Raw genomic sequence first — 19,595 nt, forward strand, 5'->3', positions numbered from 1 at the left:
AGTGTCTCTGTGAATAAAATCAAAGTTTCATTAGATTAGGGTTCTCAGATGAAACTACATTTATCAAACTAAAAATATGAAATAATAGAATGTAAAAACAATACTAGCCAATTAAAAACAAATTCAAATACTAGCATGTACTATTCAGCCTAGGCTACTTGGCTCTTTTTATGTTTTCACTGATGTTATGTAGTAGGCTTAGCTACATCAGACCCTCTTGTGCATAATATAAAAACAACACGGATCTGTGCCAAACTAATTTCAAAAGGGCACAATCATTTATTCAAGATAAAATGAGAATGGACACCTAGGCTATGGAGTTCATCTCCTTGGAAATGACAATCGAGTTTACCTCACCACAATGTAAAGCTTGATTTAAATAGAGAATTCTCTTGCTACCTAACCTTGGTAACTAACCAAGGTCCACTTTACTAGCCTCAGTGGGTAAGTAGCAGAGCGATGGGACGGTATGAAAATGTCATATCACGATTATAGTGACCAAAATTATCGTGATTAACAATATCATCACGGTTTTGTTAAAACGAGATGATAGTGTTCAAAAAGAACTTATGCTCACACTGAAAACATTAAAAAAAGTTTTATATTTAATAAATCTAACGTTATTTACATTGTAACAAACAACAAATAAAACAAGCAGAGCACTTTTAAAAGCAAGATTCTATTCTGTGGCAGTTCCTTATAATGACCGTCGTCAATAGAAACGCATTATAACACAGCGCACATCCATGCGCTCTCTCATTTTATTAAAATACAACTTGCCGTCTTGACTCTTGTGTCTCCGTTTTTGATTGTATTGAAAATGAAATCAGATGATTTATTGTTTACAGAGTTTGATAATATTGTTGTGATCATCTTGTCTGGACGAGTTTTGTACGCTGTAGGCCCTATGCCTACAAAATGGATGTAACAGGTAAGATTTAAAACATTAATCTCAATTCGATATGTCCCCGTAATTATGTGGTAAAAACAATCGGTATAATAAGTGTAACGTTAATTACAACATTATTATCTCTTAAATGTCACTCTTAATTGAACGTGTTCGTTCGTCTTTGGCTCAAAGCCACTTGCTGAGAACTTTTCTTCGCGGAAGCTTCACGTTTATTTCAAGTGAGTGAGATAAAATATTTCTACTCAAAATAATATTTTGTAAAATCAACAAGCTAGACGTCAGCTAGCAACTTACATTTATCCATGCACGTCAGCAGCAAACCGTTCTCTATCTCCGTTGCTTCTAGCCGCCACGGTGGTTAAAAATGGTACGGTCCACAATAGGGGTGTCTGAAATCGCTTTACATTAAAATGTTCCTACAGTGAAAATAGGAGTTGACTTGTATTGTAACTGTAATTATATTTTTTCACAATATCATAAAAATTATCTGACCCCCCCAGAACTGATATTTCTGCCCCTTTGGGGGGTACTGGGTCTTCATTGGGGGGTATAGTACCCCCCAGTACCCCCTGTAATTCGCACTATGAGTTTATTTTTTTTCAATGAAGGAAGGGGAATTTCAAGCAGAGTGTGTGTGTGTGTGTGTGTGTGTGTGTGTGTGTGTGTGTGTGTGTGTGTGTGTGTGTGTGTGTGTGTGTGTGTGTACCTGCCAGCTTTTGGTAAATGTGAACCGTTACGCGTAAGGTTACTTTCACTGTGTAAACATTCGAGCCAAAGTCTAAGTGAAAAAAAGAAAAGTTTTTTCTTAGCAAAGAAAAGTTTTTTCTTAGCAAATCTATCAATCATGTTCAGCAGCAGACCTGCTGAACAAGTGTGTTTGTGTGTTTCGCAGACTGTCGACACCACGTGGAGGGCAAAAAACATTTTAAGATTCTGGCCAGTACAGTACAAACTGTCTATCTTTTCTTTATTAAAAGTATTGTAATCAAAAATATAGGTTTTGTTTTTTTTAATAACCAATTTCTAGCCAGTGAATGGGGAAATTACTGCGTGCAAAGTAATGGAGTTGCAAAAGTCTGCAAAAAAAAGCTCTAGGGTTTAAACAGCTTGCCTGAAAGTTCGTCAAAGTGTGTGTCGAAGTAGTAGCTGGGGGGGTCAAACAGACAGGAATGTTGCAGCTGGGTGGGATGATCAATCTCACAGCCCTCGCAGTCGGCCTTCAGCTTGTCGGCGATGAGATGCTGCAGCAAAACCACGGTCGCGGCTTTTATGATTTTGAATCCAATGTCGCTGAAACATCCGTCTGTAGCGTTCGAAACCGGGTTTAGCAAGAGAGACGATGCGGATGATTTTAGGTGTGTCGCGCGAATCCAAGTCTTTGCGGATATTGATGAGGTAAGTCGGGTTGCGAGTTTCAAGGTTTTCGCTGGATGGTTGTGGTGGTGGTGATGAAGGTTTGCTGCAACCGCAGTCGTACTCGATGCACGGATCCCAGTCTAAGCGGCGTTTGATAGTTTTAGTCAGAGGCCAGTCGTTTTCGAGGTCCGATGGTTCACTAGGAGCCCAATCGTTTTCAAAGCACGGTGCCAAGGCTATGCGACGTCTGGTAGTTTTGGCCGGGGTCCAGTCTTTGTGGTGGTCCGATGGTCCACAGTCATCGGTCTGAATATGAGGGGCTGCGTTGTCGTCGGGTGGGTCGAGAATGCTGCCGAAAGAGATGCCGCAGCTGCACACATGCGCTGGTTCTGAAGTGCCTTCTTCAGCCATGGTTTATAAATGATGGTTGGGAGGGTCCGATCGCCGGAATTTATGAGCACTGTAGTAGAGGTGGGCGTGGACCATGGTTTAAAAAAAACGACGCTTGGGAGGGTCTGACAGGCGTGCTTTCGCATGGCTGTACCGAATGGGGGCGGACGGCTTGGTAAATGAACTGCTGCGCACGCATCTCTCAGGTTGGAACAGCTGCACTTTGATTTTGTTGTACCCCTCATGCATGTCGGCCCATTTGAACATTTTGTTGATGGTTGAAAAAACATTACTCATTATATTCAGATCGCCCCACTTGAACAAAAATTGCATTTCATACAGATTGTGATGCTCGTTAGGCAGGATAACTCCAGACCGAGTGCTGCTGAGCTTTGTCTTGTCTTTACAGCAGAATATGTAAACAAAATCATTAGGCTCCTTATTAGTATGGTCACCTACCACACGGTAGCAGACATTCGGAGTTACTCCATCCCACTCTGCAGTGTACAAAGGCTCTTCGTCGGCGTCATTCAGATCCTTCCAGACAAATTTGTAAAATTGAGGCAAGTCTTTTTCAGGAAATACAACACACGGGTCTTCCCCAGGCTGGAACTCTCCTGGTGTCTCCGTCAACAGTGTAGAGCATAACAACTCGTGATGGTTTGTGAAATTTGTACCCAAATACACAGTTACTAGACATCATGAATTCACCTTCGGTCCATCCCGAAATTTCATGGAGAAAATTGGTCAAACGGGTGTGACCGAAAGGCTTTCTCGGAGCCATAGGCAGACTTTCCAAAATCTTGCTGCTCAACCCCGCCTCCGGGGTTTTGGGGGAGGATAAACTGTCCATGCTTGTGTAGCTCATGTTTCTCTTTCTAGTTTTTGTAGAACACGGCTGACCCATTTATACATGCTGCTGCTCAGGAATGCAGGGGCGGTGACTAAATACCAACTTCAAATAATCAAACTAACTGTCACCATCAAAGCCAATACATCTCAAACTAACTGTCACACTTTTTGCTTGATCAAACTAACTGTCACATCACTTTGTAACTGTAACATAAAAGCTTATGTTAACATCAAAGCCCAATACCTCCCTTTTCTTGATTAAATGAACTTCAAACGATCAAACTAACTCACCATCCATCATTTTGACAGAAGATGTAACCGCAAGGGGCGGAACTAGGTCAAAGGTAACCATCCATCATTTTGACAGAAAGTGTAACAGGAAGGGGCGGAACTAGGTCAAAGGTAACCATCCATCATTTTGACAGAAAGTGTAAACGGAAGGGGCGGAAACTAGGTCAAAGGTAACAGGAAGGGGCGGAACTAGGTTAAAGGTAACAGGAAGGGGCGGAACTAGGTCAAAAGTAACAGGAAGGGGCGGGGCAGGAAGGGGAGAAACCGGAAGGGATGGGGGAAGATCAAAGGATAGCCACGCCAACCTGTCAATCAATCATTTTGACAGGTGGTATAGGCTATTTACTACTAAGAAAAACAGGTATACAGTGGCTAAACCATAGTTTTATAGATGATTTTATTTATTTCTTTCCATCTGATGCCACCAATAGATTTCTAAAACAAATTATGTAGAATTAAATGGTCCATAATTTACATATTTGGAATATTGTTTAGTAACTTGTTAATTCCTCCAAATTTCTAAACATTAAAGAAACATTACTGAAATGAAATGTAGAACATTCTTTTAATAAAAATAAAATAATTATACAAATATAATCTTGGGTCTGTTTTGACTGTAAACCATAAGTGTGGGTACAATATAAATTAACATTATTAGAAGGTAAAAAACTTTCTTTACAAGAAAACAAATAATTATATAAATAACAGTGTATTAGATGTACAATGTCAATATATATGTGAAAAATAATTTGCATTATTAATATTTTAAATTTACTAATTATTTCAAATTTATTGAATTGAAATGCTTATACTCGGCTTCAAGCTATAAAAATTGGGTTACCTTTTGTAAGGGCCTCGTTGTTTTGCATTCATTTAAAAATAGGGATAACTTCTTGTTTAGAGGAATCATTTGTGGTCACTGCTGTAGAAAGATTAAATATGTATAAAGTACTGCATATGAAAATAATACTAATAATTCTAATATTTTGGCGTTAGAAAGTCAACATAATAAAAATGTAACGGAAAACAATTTGTATATTCATACAGAGAACACCGCCCACAATTGACATTGTAGGCATGAACATTCAATTGCGCATGCGCATCCTTGCTCACTCACTGCAGCGCAACGGTCAGAGGAGACGATACAACGTTCTTGAAGACGACGAGCTGTGACAAACAATTGTAAGTAACATATTTAAAAGTTTCTTTATATTAACATTTGACACAATCTAGAAATATTTGTGTAAACCTGCGTAAAACATTTTTTCTTAACATTTTAAGCTGTGTGGTAAGTAACGTTAACTTAGTCATAGATCTGCTTTTCGATATAACGTTAACGTTATATAATTAGATGTTTGACGGTCTTACATTTATCAACTACTTACACCATAAGTAGAAACTTTTGAAGTTGAATTAACCATAAGTAGAAACTTAAGTCATTTCTTAAACGTTATTTTTGTTGTTAACATCACAATTCGCCTTTTTCACACGCAACCGGAAACTACGTCATGTCGGGTAAACGGATTTCCGCCACAGCTGAAACTACGGTGTTTTCATATAGAGTGAACATGGAGCATTATTTCACAACTTCTCTCTCGACACTTCCACGACTCAGATTTGAGGATGTTGACAGAATTGTTGGACTGCACTCAACAGTTAAAGAAGCGAGGCTGAGCAAGGGCTATAAATTCTTCGTTGAGGAATTTATTCACAATTATCAAGGTAAGTTGACAACTATCTGGCGCTAGCACTTGCAACATTATGAATGCTAATTGCTAACCATTTTTATGTGTTCAGTCTCCAATGTGGTTGATCGCAAGGTGGTAATAAGAGCTAGGTGTTATTGGTCTATGAGGAAAAATGAGGAGCCCCACACTCTTGAGGTTATATTTAAGGCCTGTTGGCTTATATGAGCTAGTCAGATCGTTCTGATATCAAGTTACTGCGGTTGCAGAATTTATTTCCCTTTATTTTAGTTTCACCTGTCTTAACGTTTTCTATGTTGGTTTTTAGTTATGTCTTTTTTACTGCTTCTGCGGTTGCAGACTACAGCTGTATTTCTTGCTTTTGCTGCTGTTTGCAGCTTTCAATTAACAGCTCTTAAAGGAATAGTTCACTTAAAAATGAAAATTCTGTCATTTACTCACCCTCAAGTTGTTTCAAACCTGTATGAATTTCTTTCTTCTGCTGAACACAAAGGAAGATATTTTGAAGAATGTCATTAACCAAACAGTTTACTGGTCCCATTGACTTTCATAGTATTTTTTTTTTCTACTATGGAAGTCAATGGGATTTAAGGCATAATTGAAATATCTTTCTCAGGGTAAATGATATCAAGACAGGAGCCTTAGTGGGTGTTGACAAATATGTCAACAAATACTATGAGGACAACTTAAACTTTTTCAGTATGAATTTACAATTTTGAAGTGAACTATCCCTTTAACCCTCTGGGGTCCAATGTGTTTTTGGGGTCCTGGAGCATTCTGACATGCTCTAACATTTGTGCTTTTTTCAGTTATTTATAAACATGTTAATGGCAAAGGTGTAAATTCACTCTATATAGCACAAACAGGGCTACCATAATATGTTAGCAAGATGTATGTACATGTTTGTATTTTTGAGAGAATATTGTTTATGCATGGTTATTGAAAAAACTAAAACTTAAAGTCTCTGAAATAAGGCCACAAAACACATACTAAATATGTGTCCACAAGACCTTTGACTAATGGATGTTCTCGCCTAGGATTTTTGCTTCAAAATGATCTGAAAATCTTCCTTCCAAATCATTCACATAAAACAATACATTGATTTAAATTTAGTAAAACACTTTTTGTTTGGAAAGGCAATATGCGAAATGGGCGTGACTCATGTATAATGGTCTGATTCACACCTGTGAAGACAAAAGACCTACTTAATGAGCCTGCATAATGAGCTTTTCACAGGTGTGTCACTGAGCCACAAGAAAGAATACAAGGACACAAGAAAAGAAATGTGTATATATACAACAAAATTGGTTCACAGTTGGAAACATCTATAAAAAAATAGTATTTTTCCACTTGTATTTTTGCTTGCAAATTGTAGCTCACAGCATAAAATTACAATTCATTAGCTAAACTATTGTCTTCTCAAACAGGTGTCATTGGAGAGAGAAGCGTCGTTTGTATTTCTGCCTATATGTGCAGCTGTGCAGCTGGTAAAGGGTTGTGCAACCATCTGACAGCACTTGTGTGACCATCAGACGGCCCACTATGTGCAGCTGAATTTACAGTCTGTCCCACCACCACTGGCCTGCACGAGTGAGCCACAGAGATGGCATCGTCCAAGAACACAGGCATGTATTTTTTCCTTTCTGGAATTGGTAAGAACACTATTGTATCAACTCAAACAAACAAGTAAGTACATGTTAACATCAAAGCATTATGGACTAATAATGCACAAGAGTGCAGATTAAGTAACAAAGGTATAAATGAACATCACCCAAGATTAATACAATCTGTTAACTGTTATTACTCATTATTATTTCATATTGACTAAATGCATAAACTAATTTCAATGTATATAACATTATTATAAAGTGTTTCCAGAATACTATAACACTGCATTTGTTTGTTTTATGCTAAGGGAGTCCATCCAGAGGCAGTGAGTGAACTTGTTGTCCTGAAGCCAAAGTCAGTTGAGAAGACTGGAATCAAGTCTACCCTATACAGGGCTTACACAGGTAATACACAACACTTAAGTGTGTACACGTATACTAAGCTACAACTTAATGTGTTCAAAACTAATAGTTTGTATTCATTTCTTTAGGTCCCCTTCTAGATCCTGATGTCTTGGCTTCTGGTACTAAACTGAATCAGATCCATCCCCGGCCTTTGCTGGCACACATACTAGAGGGCATGTCAAAAATAGAGTTGGTCCCCTCACAGTTTGGTCCTGTACCTCGTGGTAGTCCACTTTCATACCAATGGCCCCCTATAGCTGCAGATGTTCCTGTTGTTAATTTCCCCCCATTACCTGTGCTTGGTTATCAGTTTGGCTGTAATTTTAAATATGTGCCCACACACCATCAATCACTTCATCTGGAGTCTATAAAGGTTACCCATTGTTCCGCTTGTCAGATTGAAGAGGCCACAAGACTACAGTCAAAATGTACTGCTTGGGGACAAATGCGGCAATCAAGGGTTACTGCTAGCAGGTTCTGGGAGGTTTGTCATGTAGTTGGGGATTCAGCTGGTCAGTCATTAGCGGTAAGAATCATCAAGGGCACGAGGCAGACAAGTGCTATGAAACGTGGCCTCGAACTTGAGCCAGATATTTTGAGAAAATATTCTGAGACAGCCAGTGTTAGTGTCCTACCATATGGTTTTATTATCAACCCAGAAGCACCACATCTAGGAGCCAGTCCAGATGGACGAGTGCATGATCCATCTGAAACTTTCCAATTTAGACTAGTGGAGGTAAAAAGCACATCTGCTGATAACATTGCCCAGGTTCCATTTATGAAACTACAAAGAGGACAAGCCAAACTCAAAGAGACCCACAAGTACTACTGGCAGGTTCAAGGCCAGCTTGCAGTGACTGGTCTACAGTGGTGTGACTTTGTGACTGACACAAAATCAGACTTCACAATACAAAGGATGTGGCGAGATGATGGCTTCATAGCATCAATGAAAGACAAGCTAGACATGTACTATTATAATGTTATATGGCTGTGTATCTTTCAGTGGTATAAATGGACCGTTTCTGTTCATATAGTACATGACCTTTTGGATTCATTCTTATGCTTGTACATACAGTATATCCACATTTATGTACATAATGGTGAATGCATGTTTATATTTTGAATTTGATCTTGTGTAATATATATGATTATATATGATTATATGTATGCATACACATTTACTAATTGTATATGTGTTTATATTGTGTGAAATAACAATGAACAGCAGAATTGAGTTGACATTTGTTTTTTTAATAAGAATTCATAAAAAGGCATTTTGTTGTCAACTATTTCGATGTGTCTCTCAAATTACTTTCAGGAAACTTAGTATAAATGATGAGAATACATTTGATCAAATGTTACAATCCAAAGTAAAAACAAAATATTTGATGTTAAATATTGAAAGTCTATCACTACTATTGTAAAAATCAATCGCACTGTCAGTCTAAATATCTAATATATACATGTATACATTCACTGCTCAAGAAACATTGGTCCCTGGTAATTAACCATAAAACAGCAATTATGCCAGATCTGATTGATGCTTCCTGACAAGGTAAGTGGCTCAACAGAATCCCAAATGTGGTTTTCCTTGATCCTTCGAATTACCCTTTCCACCAGAATTCTGAGGCGTGCAATGGCCTGTGTTTTTTCACTGTCCTGCTTGCTGAACTGCTTAGCATGTTCGAAAGGAGGAATGATCAATCTAGCACCAACACTGGAGAGCATATCCTCGATTGTGAACCCCTTGTCTGCCATGACCTCATCTCCAGGTTCAAGCAGGTCCAAAATGCCGGACTTCTTTGTGATCTCTTTGTCGGAGATTGAACCTGTGTAAAGCTGTGAGATGAAAGTCATCGCACCACATGGAGCTACTCCAACCAGACCTTTAAATGTTGTAGTGCTCTTGTAGCTGGAGAAGATCTCTGAGTGGAGTGTCAGAGATGTGGGGCTCTCACAGCGGATTTCTGTGCAATCAAGAATGACTCGCAGGTTTGGACAGAACAAACTGTACTTCCTTGGCATGGAGGAGCATATTTGTTGCCTAGACATCCAAATGGGTACTGAACCCAACACAAAGAACAGGTAGTTAGCCCAGGTGATAATGGCCCTACTCACCGTGGCCACGCTTACCCCGAAAATGTCAGCGATGACTTGTTCCCTCAGTCCAGCAGCTACCCGACAGGAATACATGAACAGTTCATCTATGAGCTGGATCTTCCGTGCAGGGCTTGGGGATGCTTCCTGTCCCATCCTCTGTGCCTTAGTCCAGTACACAAGATTGCTGGCAGATGGACAAACAGACTCCCAGAACACCTGGAAAACTTCCTGTGAGGGAAACTTTGTATAGTACTTGATTGTGTGATCAGAAACACAAAATCTGCTCATTATTGTTTGTTTCTCTAGTGACATTTTCTGCAGCCTAGCCTCCAGCTCTTCAATGTACTTCAGAGCCTCATCTAATGCACCTATAAAAATGTAAATAATATAGTTAGCAACTAAGTATGTGTTTTTTGTTTGTTTTTGTTTTTCACGTCACAGAACAGTGTATACTGTTATCACCGAAATACACAAGCAAAAGCAAAAGTCAACATAAGTGCTTACCGGCAGGTGGGTGTGTCGCGTAGTCATGTTCCTCAATATGACTGGATTCATTGGGTGCATCTTCTGAGACCACCGACTGCTGCAGAACACGTACATCCGCGCCAAGTCGAACGGCAGATCTCTCAAAAGCTGACAGCCTTTGAGGGGGTACATAGAAATTTTTCCAAGGGAAATGACTGGGAATGGCACCAACCTTCAGCCGCGAACTTCCTGGAATGTAGTCGTTGAGGTCCTGATCGAACAAAACCTTATACACCTATAAAACCTTCATGTCTTTTTACATTAAACATCAAAGCATATAATTTTAGGATAAACACTCTCTGTTTTGCCCACACATCAAAAGCATGTGATTGACAGAATATTGTCTATTTTTTTAAATCCTATTTAGAAAATGAGGTTTATGTTAATCCAATGGATTGAAGATCACCCAACATGGGATGTGCTTCCAACTGAAAAAATTATTAATGGACGGTGTGAAATTGGTGGTGTATGTGATGTACAGTACAAAGAAGAATCCAGCCCTGCAAAAATTTTAAACATTGGTAAGTATGTTTTTTTAATATGTCTGTCTATTACTGTAATAAAATTGATGCATGTTGTGATAATTATTATTTATCATTTCAGGAACTAGATCTGCCATGCTTAAGCAGCTTCATTCTATTGAGAAAAATCAGTCCATCAAAAAATCCAGACCTGAAGGGAATGAAGAATTACGGAGAGGGCAGGGCCAGAAATATAGCAGAATACTTTCTGAATCAGAAAGCACTGAGGAATACGAGGTAACCCTAACCCCATTTTGTCTAATATCGAACACGATATTAACTTAATTAAATATCAATATTAATTTATTAAATATAAAAATTGACTGCTGGCGGTAGATCATTTTCCTATTTAGCACCAAAACTCTGGAACAGTCTTCCTAACATTGTCTGGGAAGCAGACACAGTCTGTCAGTTCAAATCTAGACTAAAAACACATCTCTTTGGCTTAGCATACACATAACACATTATAGACTTCTATAATTCAATGTTAGGCTGCATAGATTAGGTCAGCCGGAACCAGGGAACACTTCCCATAAATCCTGATGTACTCGTTACATCATAAAAAGAATGGCTTCCGAAGGACAAGCACATGACAATATATAATGTTGAAACCTGATAGGCTATTGTTGCTTAGACCCAGATGATTGCCACTTTCAGCTAATTTGAAGGTTACATTTGTAATTATATAATTCTCTTTTATTTACAGTCGGTCAGTAAACAAGTTTCTGAAAAGAGAGTCAAAAGGATGAGAGCCAAATCCTTTCTGCAGCAGTATAATCTAGAAAAAGTAAGATTATTTCAACAAAGTTACATATATCAGGGCTCTAGACTCATTCTTTCCACTGCTTTATTTTTCCAGCAACAGTAGATGTATTTAACAGTAGCATACAAAACAGAAATTAAATGAACAAATATAAAAAATAAAACACTAGACTTTACTGTATAAATTATACATTGATTCTTATTTAAGTTCTCACAAGACTCGTATTTTCAAAGCACCCATTCACTGCAGAGGATCCATTGGTGAGTAAATGATGTTATGCTAAATTTCTCCAAATCTGTTACAAATGATGAAACAAACTCATCTACATCTTGGATGGTCTGATGTTGAGTACATTTTCAGCAAGTTTTAATTTTTGACTGACCTACCCCTTTAATAACTACATACAAACTGTACTAACAAATGTTTTACAATTCCAGGAATCAAGCAGGGAGGCAACAACATCAACAAGGACAAGGGATGACAGTGGAGTCAATCAACAAATTTTGGCCGAATTAAAAGAGATTAAGAGTGTTCTTGTGGAAACTCTAACACTTTTAAAAATGGTAACCCTATGAAAAGTTTTTAGTTTTTCTAAGTGATTGCGTCAAAAGATATTAAAACCTATTTTGTTCTAGGATGCACTCCATTAAGGAATGCACCAGTCCAAACTCTCCCTGGACCCACTTCGGGTTAGCCAGCCCCAGAGTCTTCCCCTGTGGTACCTGCCCCTTCCTCTCTACTGCCTCTTCGTGTAAAGGAGACTGGGAGTAATAATGACTGCAAGTCAAGTCACCTTTATTTATATAGCGCTTTTACAATATAAATTGTTTCAAAGCAGCTTTACAGAGAAAACAGGAAAGTAAAGTTGTAATAGGTTTGTTAAATTCAAAATTAAATGTTAAATGTCCCCAACTAAGCAAGCCAAAAGCCAATGGCGAATGAAGGCGAAAAAAAGGCGACAGTGGCAAGGAACCAAAACTCAATCTGGTGACAGAATGGAGAAAAAAACCTTGGGAGAACCCAGGCTCAGTTGAGGGGCCAGTCCTCCTTTGGCCAACATACGAACAGTGTATGAATATGATTTAGGCGGCATAATAGCTCAGAAGTCAGAATGGATCAGAACTTTCACAATATTTATCCAGTTCATCTGGTTAGGGGTCGGAGTCATAACGCCGGTATGGAGATGAGTTTGTTGAGGTGTCCATGAGGCCTTCACAGTGTTGATGAGGCTGGCACTTCAGCGATGCGTTGTTGTCGTGATCTGGATATGGCCTGGATCCGGCGGACTGCGGTAAACCTCGGGATAAACAGAGAGACTAATATTAGCGTAGACGCCATCCTTCTTATGATGTACAAAGTACATCAGGATTTATGGGAAGTGTTCTCGGTTCCGGCTGATCTAAACTATGCAGCCTAACATTGAATTATAGCAATCTATAATGAGTTATGTGTATGCTAAGCCAAAGAGATGTGTTTTTAGTCTAGATTTGAACTGACAGACTGTGTCTGCTTCCTAGACAATGTTAGGAAGATTGTTTTTGGTGCTAAATACGAAAAGGATCTACCGCCAGCAGTTGATTTTGATATTCTAGGTATTATCAACTGGCCAGAATTTTGAGATCGCAATAGACGTGAAGGACTATAATGGGTTAAGAGCTCGCTCAAGTACTGCGGAGCTAAACCATTTAGTGCTTTGTAAGTAATCAGCAATATTTAAAAATGTATACGATGTTTAATACGGAGCCAATGCAGTGTTGACAGAACCGGGCTAATATGTTCATACTTCCTGGTTCTAGTAAGAACTCTAGCGGCTGCGTTTTGGACCAGCTGTAGTTTGTTTATTAAGCGTGCAGGGCAACCACCCAGTAGAGCATTACAATAATCTAGCCTTGAGGTCATGAACGCATGAACTAATTGTTCCGCATTTGTCAATGAGAGCATATGACGTAATTTAGATATATTTTTAAGATGGAAAAATGCGCTTTTACAGATACTAGACACGTGACTTTCAAATGAGAGATTGATATCAAAGAGCACACCCAGGTTCCTAACTGACGACGAAGACTTGACAGAGCAGCCATCAAGTGTTAAACAGTATTCTAGGTTATTGCGTGTGGAAATTTTTTGTCCAATAATTAGAATCTCTGTTTTTTTCTGAATTTAGTAGAAGGGAATTACTAGTCATCCAATTTTTTATATCAGCTATGCATTCCGTTAATTTTGTGAATTGGTAAGTTTCGTTAGGTTTTGAGGAAATATAGAGCTGAGTATCATCAGCGTAACAGTGAAAACTAATTCCATGTTTCCTAATGATATCTCCTAACGGTAGCATGTACAGAGTGAACAGCAGCGGTCCTAGTACTGAGCCTTGTGGTACGCCATACTGAACTTTTGACCGATAAGACATCTCTTCATTTACTGCTACAAACTGATAACGGTCAGATAAGTATGATTTAACCCATGCTAGTGCAATTCCACTAATGCCAACATAGTTTTCTAATCTATCTAACAGAATGTTGTGGTCAGTGGTGTCAAATGCAGCACTAAGATCAAGTAACACTAATAGAGAGATACAACCACGATTGGATGATAAGAGCAAATCATTTGTGACTTTAATGAGAGCTGTCTCAGTGCTATGGTGCGGTCTAAATCCGGACTCAAAATCCTCGCAGATAGCATTTCCTTCAAGAAAGGAACACAGTTGTGAGGATACTGCCTTTTCTAATATCTTTGACAGAAAAGGCAAATTCGAGATCGGCCTGTAATTGACTAATTCCGTAGGATCAAGTTGCGTTTTTTTAACAAGCGGTTTAGTCATAGCCAGCTTAAAGGGTTTTGGTACGTATCCTAGAGACAAAGACGAATTAATGATATTGAGAAGAGGATCTATGACCTCTGGAAGCATCTCTTTCAATAGTTTTGTCGGTATAGGGTCTAACATACAAGTTGTCGATTTAGATGATTTAACGATTTTGCAAAATTCTTCTTCTCCTATAGCAACAAATGAATCAAATTTTTCCTCAGGGAGACTACAATGCACTCCCTGATGTAATACTGTAGTAGACGGTTGCACAGTTATAATTTTGTCCCTGATATTATCGATCTTATAAGTGAAGAAGTTCATAAAGTCATTACTGCTGTGTTTCTTGGAAACTTCTGGGCTTGAAGCTTTCTTTTTCGTTAGTTTAGCCTTTTTTTCAAATAAATACCTAGGATTATGTTTATTTTCTTCTAATAGGGTTGAAAAGTAAGGAGATCTAGCAGCTTTTAAAGCTTCTCTGTAAGCAATCGAGCATCCTTCCATGCAATCCGAAATACCTCTAGTTTTGTTTTCTTCCAGTTGCGTTTCATTTTTCTGGCTGTTCTCTTAAGGGCCCGGGTGTGCTCGTTGTACCACGGTGTTGGACTATTTTCTTTAATCTTCTTTAAGCACAGCGGAGCAACTGAGTCTAAATTGTTGGAAAAGAGAGAGTTAAAAGTTTCTGTTGCAATATCGAGTTCTTCTAAGCTATCTGGGATGCTGAGATGATGAAACTGATCAGGAAGATTATTGATAAAGCAATCTTTCGTGGCAGAAGTGATAGGTCTAACATAATTATAACACGGAGTCGGCTTTGCAGCCTCGGCTACATGTAATTTACATGAGACTAGATAATGATCTGAGATGTCGTCGCTCTGTTGCAGTATTTCAACAGCATCTACATTGATTCCATGTGATAATATTAGATCTAGAGTATGATTGCGACAATGAGTAGGTCCTGACACGTGCTGTCTAACTCCAATTGAGTTTACAATGTCTTTAAATGCCAATCCAAATGCATCTTTTTCATTATCTACATGTATATTAAAATCACCAACAATTAGTACTTTATCTGCAGCCAATACTAATTGTGATTGATAAAAAAATTCTTTATGGTGCCCTGGTGGCCTGTATACAGTAGCCAGCAGAATTCTCAAACGTGATTTATCGTTTACACTATATATTTTTACATTAAGCACCAACACTTCAAAAGAAGTATTTTTAAAACTAGATTTCCTAGTGGTTTTGAAAATATTACTATAAATTACAGCAACACATCCCCCTTTGCCTTTCGGACGAGGTTCATGTTTATAAAAGTAATCTTGCGGGGTGGGCTGATTTAAAGTAATGTAATCGTTTGGTTTTAGCCAGGTTTCTGTCAAACACAGCACATATACGTTATAATCTGAAATCATATCATTAACAATAAGTGCTTTTGAAGTAAGGGATTGAATATTCAGCAACCCAAGCTTTATCGTTTGCTCATCTGTATTATATCTGTTTTTTATTTGTTGAACATCAATTAAATTTTTAACCTTAGATAGGTTTGGAAGGTCTGGAAGTATTTCCTAATTCGGGGAACAGACACAGTCTCTATATGATGATATCTAGGTGAAAGAGCCTCTATGTGATGGGATTTATCTGACCTTGGTGACGCTAGCAGACGGTTGGTTTAGCCAGTCTCTCTGCTTCCTGACCTGAGCCCCAGATTGTCATGTTTTATCTCTAAGACTATGAGCCAAATTACTAGAGAGAAGAGCAGCACCACCCCAGGAGGGATGAACACCATCTCTTTTCAACAGGCCAGGTTTGCCCCAAAAACTTTTCCAATTGTCTACAAATTCTATATTATTTTGCAGACACCACTTAGACAGCCAGCCATTGAGTGAACACAATCTACTAACTATCTCATCACTCCTTCGGACAGGAAGGGGGCCAGACCAAATTACAGTGCCTGACATCGTACTTGCGAGTTCAAACACCTCTTTAATGTTAATTTTGGTGATCTCTGACTGGCGAAGTTGAACATCATTAGTGCCGACTATAATAATAATGAATAATAATCTTAGATAATTTACGATTAACATTAGCCAGCACTTTTAAATTTGCTTTGATGTCAGGCGCTCTGGCTCCCGGCAAACATGTGACTATGCTGGCTGGTGTCTCTATTTTCACGTTCTGTGTAATAGAATCACCAATTACCAGGGCACAATCAACAGAATTCTCAGTGGGTGTTTCACTGAGTGGGGCAAATCGATTTGTTGTGGTAATCGGAATGGAAGAGTGGTTTTTTGATCCGTGACTAGAGCGATCCCTGACTGTCACCCATCTGCCTGGCTGCACAGGCAATAATTCAGCCGGAACCGAATCATGTAAAGGGTTCACTATGCTACGCGCATCCAAAATAGTATCTAAAGCTCTTGCAAACTTACTATCCTCAATTAAAGTTTGGATGCGTGTCTCTAGTTCTGAAATCTTCTCCGTCAGCCTGACTGTTTCCTTGCATTTATCACATATATATCCTATATTGCCGACGGGGAAGGCTATACTAAACATGTGGCATGAAGTGCAGGTGACAATAACAGGACAAGACATTACTCACCGTGTTTGTGCAAAATGGTATCGTTTTTAAGTAACATTCAAAATGCCTTACTAGAGCTGCATTATTTGGTCAAAAACGTATATTATGATTCAGTGTTTCCCACAGGAGTTTATATATTAAAAGAAGTCAGAATTGTTGGATTATGTTCAGTTCATATTTTCAGCCTTTTTTCTCTTTCCCGCAAAAAAACAAAAATGCCATTTTACATGAGACATGATACAGATTATGGTATGTAAAATGGACAGAATTGTAAATCTGAGACTTTAAAGGAACAAAAGTAGACAACATAATTCTGACAGCTTCATCCAAAGTTTTTATTATTATTTTTGTTCTAGAGATATATGCAAATTAGCGCATATTTAAACATAACATTTCAGAAAACTTGTATTACAATTTTTTTTGCAATGTAATCAATCATTTTGAGAAGTATGTCAAAAGAGGGTATGCGTGTGACGTCACCATCGGCTGGATTGACTGTGGTCACGCCCACTGGCACAAAGCGGCAGCATTGGTTTCTCCAATTAAAGGTTGTATGTGTGATTTCAGGCCCAAACAAATGATCACATTCATCTAATCTTTCTTAACGATCCACTAGCTGGCCGTAAAAAAATGCGTCTCTGTAACGCCCCGCCCTCACTCTCGCTAAATCAATCGCAAGCACACACCCTGCACTCTTCTTAAGTGGCCTGTCTGCTCCGTTCTGTCTAATTTTGATGTCTGCTGATTGCAGTACCTTGTTAAAATAAGGTAAATACAACTACTAACCACATAGTCATATTTAAAAACAGGGATTAAAGTTCTCCGTCGCTACGACGGATTTCCGTTAATTGCAGCGAGTCTATGACGGATTTCCGTCAATTGCAGGGTTCCCGTCTGTCCTTATGTTCCTTAATGTCCTAAATTCACTTTTCATAATTTTAAGGCCGTAAATAGGCTTTCATTTCTCAAATAGTGTGATAAATGTCTTAATTTTAGTTTGAATAGGTCTTAAATTAAGGAAAGACGAGGTTTATTCACCCTGCTGAGGGGGATGTGATAAAGCCTGGATTGGAGCAAAAGCACGTTCCTCTCTCCACTCTAAGCATTCTGTAATCACCTCGCTTACGGTCCAGTCCGAGTTTTCAATTCCCGCTCACGGAAAAACCGCTACGTGTTCACTCAATTAATATTTTTGGATAAGTGCATGTCAGGCTACAGCTGGTTTGCTGCGGTCCAAATCCGAGCGCGTTTGTTCCCGGCGCCCCCCGCAGCGTTGGTCTGTTTTCACACTCAACTTGATTCTATCCAACCCTTGTGCGTTTGCGTGCATATAACATCATCGCAAACGTGCACGGCGCATGATAGAAAACAGAACCCGAGTCATAGAACAATACCAAGTTCGACTCAGGAGAACAGGTTATTCTGCAAATGGAACAGCGCGTTCTTGATCGCGTCACTCAGCTTGCTCTGGCTACTCCGGTTATCTCTTTATGTATAATGTTATAGGCAACAATAAAACTAAATATGGTATAAAATACAACTCTGCCTCTTTTCATCAACAATAAAACTAAATATATATAAAAAACCTCTTTTCATTTATAAATGAACATATTATCATAAACAAACATATTAATGCCCAGATAGCAAAAATCATCTGGCCCAGATCTGGCCCCGACACTTCGTAAGTTCTGGGCCAGATCCGCGCAACGGACCCAGGCCGGTGTCTTTTGGCACAACGGGCCAATACCGGCATGGATCCGTTTTTTCCTCATCTCGACCAGAACTGGGCCAGCTCCGGATTCCTTTATGGCGATTTGGCCCAGATGTGGGCCAGATCTGGTCCAGCTCTGTTTTGAATCTGGTCCAGAACCATGCCGGATCAGGGCCAGCTCATTTTGTAGATCGTACACACACACGCTAGTAATATACATATCTAGAATTTTCAAGAATTCACTAGCACTAATTCACTAATCCACTACTTCACAATAATCATGCATTCGGAAAAAAACAAATATGACATTCAAGGACTTTTATTTTGATCCATCGTCCATTTATTTGAATAAACAAAATTCAAAAACAGTGCCACTGTGCATCTTTTCTTTTGATATTTTTTTCACAAGAGCTAAAATCAAAGTTCATACTCAGGAAGATAGGTGGTTTATTAGTGGCTTGTTGGTTTATGAAAGCAAGACATTCCTTGCAATTAGTGTAGTAGAAGTAGTTTCACATGAAAAATATAATAATTTACATTTGATGCAGTAAGTTTTCTAATTTAACAAGACAAAACAGACTGTAACTTATTCTCTAATTCCTCAGATAAGTTACAAAAACAAGCTTTAGATGTTATTTCATAAACCACTTAAGTACTTGCTGGGCTTACAAAGTTTCAAACAGTGGTACAAAAATAGTAAATCTCAGAACTTCTCAATTTACATTATAAAGAATACATTAACATGCTTGTACCACTTTATTTGTCCCAAAAACACAAGGTGATCTTGAGTAGCAAAGAGGCCGCAAAAAGCTGAATCCCAAAAATGTTCATCATACAACAAGAACCAAACAGAACGGGTAGGAAAGCCATGGAACTAAACCCCTTCAGAACTGCCGTTTAATTCCCATGAGGCATCTGCAAACAAAAGACAAAGAAAAAAGCTGTTAGTTTTGTTGAGATCTATTGAAGCAGAGTTCAGAGACAACCTATTGATTGACTATAAATGGACCTATTTTAAGTTGACTTGTATTGTCTGTATTTGGGCTAATAATATAATATTATGACACTGCTGTTTTT

The 19,595-nt window shown here is 38.6% G+C and overlaps 1 protein-coding gene across 1 annotated transcript; it reads left to right on the top strand.

Moving 5' to 3' along the window:
- The first annotated feature begins 4,916 nt into the window (after nucleotides 1–4,916).
- Nucleotides 4,917–12,203, top strand: LOC143742518 (uncharacterized). The gene is made up of 6 exons (XM_077235401.1): nucleotides 4,917–4,981; nucleotides 10,510–10,663; nucleotides 10,746–10,900; nucleotides 11,370–11,450; nucleotides 11,634–11,686; nucleotides 11,864–12,203. The coding sequence occupies exons 2-6, from the start codon at nucleotides 10,513–10,515 to the stop codon at nucleotides 11,940–11,942; spliced, it is 519 nt and encodes a 172-aa protein (XP_077091516.1). The 5' UTR covers nucleotides 4,917–4,981; nucleotides 10,510–10,512; the 3' UTR covers nucleotides 11,943–12,203.
- The last annotated feature ends 7,392 nt before the right edge of the window (nucleotides 12,204–19,595 follow it).

The sequence above is a fragment of the Siphateles boraxobius genome, unplaced genomic scaffold (assembly GCF_051911475.1).
Source record: "Siphateles boraxobius isolate OS27281-9 unplaced genomic scaffold, OSU_SipBor_1 19, whole genome shotgun sequence".
NCBI lineage: Eukaryota > Metazoa > Chordata > Actinopteri > Cypriniformes > Leuciscidae > Siphateles > Siphateles boraxobius.